The following is a 4,606-nucleotide window of genomic DNA, read 5'->3' on the forward strand; positions in this document are numbered from 1 at the left end:
TACAAGTGTTTGGTATGGCAATGCCTTGAACAAGTTCACGTTTCGTGCTTCTATGTTGAAGGTCAAGGTCACTGCTACTATTTTTAGAAAAAACTTTGTCATCACTCTGGCGACTTCATTACTGAACGGAATTTCATAAAACTTCATGCAGGTGTATAGTATGGCAATACCCTGAAGAAGTTTGTGTTTCATGTTTTTCTATGTTGAAGGTCAAGGTCACTGTTACTATTTCTAGCGACTTCATTTCCCCTTACGTTTGTCACAATGTGTGAATGCGAGGAGGTTTGTATCACTTGTGATGCCTTGTTGATATTTCCTAGGTGACGGTGGCGCTGATGAGTGCAGCAGTTAACCCTCTCTTGTCCTCTATATCTGACGCCGTGGAGGCTATCATACTCACCATGCACCAGGAGGATTTTTCAGGGTAAATACAAGATGATACCATTGGATTTATGTCTTATACTGCAGATATCAATCTTAGTTCATCTGTTAAAGCAATCAAAATATTGATTAAACAGGGAAACTGAGACATATTATAAGCAAAGCTTGAACTACAATTCATGTTAAGATTGAAACACCCCATTTACATTTCCTTCTCTCAGGATAATAAATCCTTCATCCTCCGAGAGGTCAGTAATTGTATAAAATTGTAAGTATGTTATATATTATGTATTATAGTGATCAGACATGTTAAAGTCCCTATAAAATAGGGTATCATTATATAGGAAGGTTAAAATTAATGAATTTTATATTGAATTCTTTTGAAGGTCGATGCCTGCGGACACTCAGAAGGAGGCCCAGTGCTCTCTGTACATGCGTGAGTTGCAGGACTTTGTAACCAGGTGTCAGAAGGACTACCTATCTCAGTATGATTGTCTGGAGTTTATCATGGAAAGGTACTCAAACATAGTTTTCTTCAGATACATACAGACTTAATACAAATATATACTGATGATTTCATATGTGTGATTGAAGATCTGTTCAATCGAAGCTCTGGTAGACATTTCATATGAGGTTGATGTAACTAGTCTAGAAATTTAGGATTTACCGTAGTTTTAAAACCATTTCTGTCCATACTGCCTATGATTACTGTAAAACATGTTTACTACGCACAGGTTTATTGTTAATATGTTAATTCATGCTTATGAACAAAGTTTTCAATCCTGACAGCATTTTGTCAATTAGTAGAAAATTACAACAAACTAATTTCTTACACTGTATTAGGTGTGTTTGATATTTAATGTACCTAGTAGTAAACCTATTATAATTTGGTTGAATTCAATGAAGTGACCCTATTTGTAAAATGAACATTCAGATGTTACAAGAATATAGATAAATTATTGAAAGTGTCTCAATACATTTTGTTTATTTTTCAGCATCAAACCTATAGCCAGTCGATGTGTAATGCTGTTTGTGAGACACGCAAGTTTGGTGCGCCCCCTGGGGGAGGGCGGAAAGATGCGACTTGCTGCAGACTTTGCCCAGATGGAATTGGCTATCTCTCCATTTTGTAAAAGGGTGTCCGATATCGGCAAAGATTACAGGCTTTTAAGGGCATTTAGGTAGGAAAGAAAACATTTCCCTTCAATGACAGATATTTAATTCAATGAGTTCTATTATATTCTGGTAGCTTACTGCACTACATTGTGTTATATATTTGGGAGGCAATTTTAAGTTGCAGCAAAACCAACTTATTTAAACACGGGAGACTGGAGTCATATAAGAAATAGAAGACTATTGATTCTCTGGTATTATAGTGTTAACACTTTCTCAAGCTGTTGTTAATTCTGTGCTAATACTTATTGTGCAAGCTCTAGTGTCAACAAATTGCACCACAGTGACCTTATCACGTTGCCCTTTTTGAATGAAACCGAAACCGAGACATTGTTAACTTGGGCCATTTTCGTTTAAACAGTTAAACGGTCGGACCACAGTTGTTTGTTTATTAAATAAGGTCGGACCTCGAACTTTTAAGTTGCTTTCAGGCGATCCTTGACAAAGCCTTGCAAGAGACCTGCATAAACATTTGCTGGTCCGCCAGGATTTATACCCGAAAAGTATTACATTTATAAAGGACAAACCGGTTGTTCTGCATAAACAAACAGGCCCCTAGTGCCAATTCTTCTTGTTGCAGTTCATCTATGCCATAATTTATCATATTGAGCTTTGAATTATACTTGCATGACCAACACATATGCAAGGCCATTGTTTGTTTTGGATTTAATGTCCAGGCAACAACTATTAGGCTATCTGAAGATGGGTACCTAGGGAGATGCGACTGACAGGAAAATATAGGGAACTGATAAAATATAGATCCTAAGTTTTACATTAGGGGCAGCAGATCAGTCCTGGTTTCTCTAGTGTCCCCTAAGCAGCAGGAGATAGAGATGAAGTCTAGAATTCGTCAATTATTAATGATCAGTTCTATTGTTCATGATCATCAGTGACTGTTCACTGTAATCCATCGTCAATAATTACTAAAAGCGAAATGTCACTTTACTTTGTACATGGGATTAATTTTATATGGAAAATTACAGCAAAACATGTTTGAAAGGATGTAGCTGCAAAGATACTTCATATCAGATGTTAAAACCTTGCTGTCTCCATTCTTACTTTGGAGTAGAAATAAGTAATTTCAAACATACATTGACTTTGACATTGAATCTGAACTGATTATGAATGAATTATCAGTTAAATGTTATGATGCAGTTAGATGACCTGTTATGGTGTTTAGCTCATTGCCCATCCTGGAATGTATGTACTAAGGGTATGTATGTAATGCTGTGCACCAGTACAAGTTCATACTAGTATTGTGTTTAATAGATTGTGCTTGTTTTGTTTCAGGCCGCTCCTCTTCCAGACACCAGAACACATATGTAAGGGTCCAACATTGGGCGACATCATCCCCTACAGCACATGTTTACACTTCCTGTTTGCCAGAGGGGCTCCCCCTGAACTCCGGTCTCCACATATTGTAAGTACCATTTAATAACATTATCAAAATGACAGTCAAGTCACCTAAATCTATTTACCTCTAATCCTGTTGTCCCACCATCCAGTTTTAGTCTCAAAAGTTCTGTGTCCTATTTATAAATGTCCCCTTCATCCAATAGATTCACATTCCAGCTACTCAAGTCAAGTTACTGCTGCCAACAATAGGACAAGTATTCATCTCCCCAACGTTTGTAGTGGTGTTCAGATTAACGAGGTTTACAGATAAGGGAGGTCTTGTGTTTTTCAGTTAAATATGGCTGTAGAATAAAGTCGTTTTTGACCGAGCTGTATGTTAATTGTATCAAAAGAGCCTGAGTTTTGTCAGCAGCACTTTTCTCCGTTGCTTGGGATTATGCTGTTTTATAAGTTAATGGCATCTAAACTGTTTCAACTGCAGACATTTTAAGTCGATGAACTGCTAACACAATGGAGCTAGGGGTGTGGTCAGTAATTAAGTCAAGATTTAGAAATAGAATGTTTATGTCAGTTGACAAGTTACAATGTTGAAGTGCTATATTACATTTATACTGGTAAACAAACTGTATTTGAAATCATGAAAATAAAACATGAATGTGTACATCTTTCTTAGTACAGTGTATATATTTTCCTTTTACTGAATACATTCCTTTCTAAACTGATCTCAAAATAATAAGGAAATCTACCTAAACCAGAGTTTAATCAAGTCCTACTGATTACATTTTTATGTATAAATTAAAACTGTGTAAATAGAAAATCTTTCCATCCTCAATTGAAGCTTATTTGTACTGATGGTGTTGGGTTTCCGACAGGTTGCAGGTGAAAAACAATTCATTGTTTCAATGACAAACGCAGGCTGTGATTTTTTTTCTTTGTATTTTTTATGTGCTTGAATTTAGATATTACAGTAATGTACTTTTAGCTATCATATTTAAAAAGAAAATATAGATTTAAAAAAAAAATACGTTGTTTTTGTAGGCAGCTGATTGGTCTGTCAGTCGCTACTCGCAGTGGTTAGATAGCCATCCATCTGAGAAAGACCGACTCACACTCATCAAGTTAGTACTGTTAATTCTGTTTTGTATCTGACTTAAATATTTAAACTGTGAATTGATCTTGTTTGTTCATAAAGATGTAAGGATATAATATATTTAAGATACAATATCATGCTCTTTTTTTGCATAATTTTCCTTGTAAGTCATAAGATTTCACATTGAAATTTGAAGATTTTTTATGCTGTTTAAAAATACTGTTCAAAATATTGTCAACATTTATTTTTAAATCCTGGTATGTAAATGTACAAAGTAATTGTTACAATATTTTGTAAAAACAAATTTTACGAATACTTGCAGGTTAGTTCTGTAATCAATTTAAACATTTTTTTTGTACTTTTCTTTTTGTTACACCAACTGTTTGTTTTATAGGGGAAGCTTAGAGGGCTATGTCCAACATGTGAAGTCACGCCAAGGGAAGGAATTCACCCCAATATACCCCATGATGTTAGAACTGTTACAGAAAGGTCTACAGAGTGCCACATAGTGCTGTGTTAGATGATGGACTGTTGTGTGTGTGATGCATGACTGAATATAGGAAAATATCTATCCAGTACAGAGTAGGAGGTTAAAGTGTACCTGTT

The 4,606-nt window shown here is 35.5% G+C and overlaps 1 protein-coding gene across 1 annotated transcript; it reads left to right on the top strand.

Moving 5' to 3' along the window:
* The first annotated feature begins 324 nt into the window (after positions 1-324).
* On the top strand, positions 325-4,600 carry LOC110444724 (conserved oligomeric Golgi complex subunit 5-like). The gene is made up of 6 exons (XM_021489088.1): positions 325-424; positions 768-896; positions 1,377-1,562; positions 2,845-2,974; positions 3,949-4,028; positions 4,395-4,600. The coding sequence occupies exons 1-6, from the start codon at positions 336-338 to the stop codon at positions 4,507-4,509; spliced, it is 729 nt and encodes a 242-aa protein (XP_021344763.1). The 5' UTR covers positions 325-335; the 3' UTR covers positions 4,510-4,600.
* The last annotated feature ends 6 nt before the right edge of the window (positions 4,601-4,606 follow it).

The sequence above is a fragment of the Mizuhopecten yessoensis genome, unplaced genomic scaffold, assembly GCF_002113885.1.
Source record: "Mizuhopecten yessoensis strain PY_sf001 unplaced genomic scaffold, ASM211388v2 hete_36166370, whole genome shotgun sequence".
Taxonomy (NCBI): domain Eukaryota; kingdom Metazoa; phylum Mollusca; class Bivalvia; order Pectinida; family Pectinidae; genus Mizuhopecten; species Mizuhopecten yessoensis.

Excerpts from the sequence above, each read along its gene's own strand:
- LOC110444724 (XM_021489088.1), top strand. The coding sequence starts at position 336 with ATGAGTGCAGCAGTTAACCCTCTCTTGTCCTCTATATCTGACGCCGTG. Across the intron at positions 897-1,376 it reads CTGGAGTTTATCATGGAAAG|CATCAAACCTATAGCCAGTC; the intron begins GTACTCAAACAT and ends TTTATTTTTCAG. Across the intron at positions 4,029-4,394 it reads GACCGACTCACACTCATCAA|GGGAAGCTTAGAGGGCTATG; the intron begins GTTAGTACTGTT and ends TTTGTTTTATAG.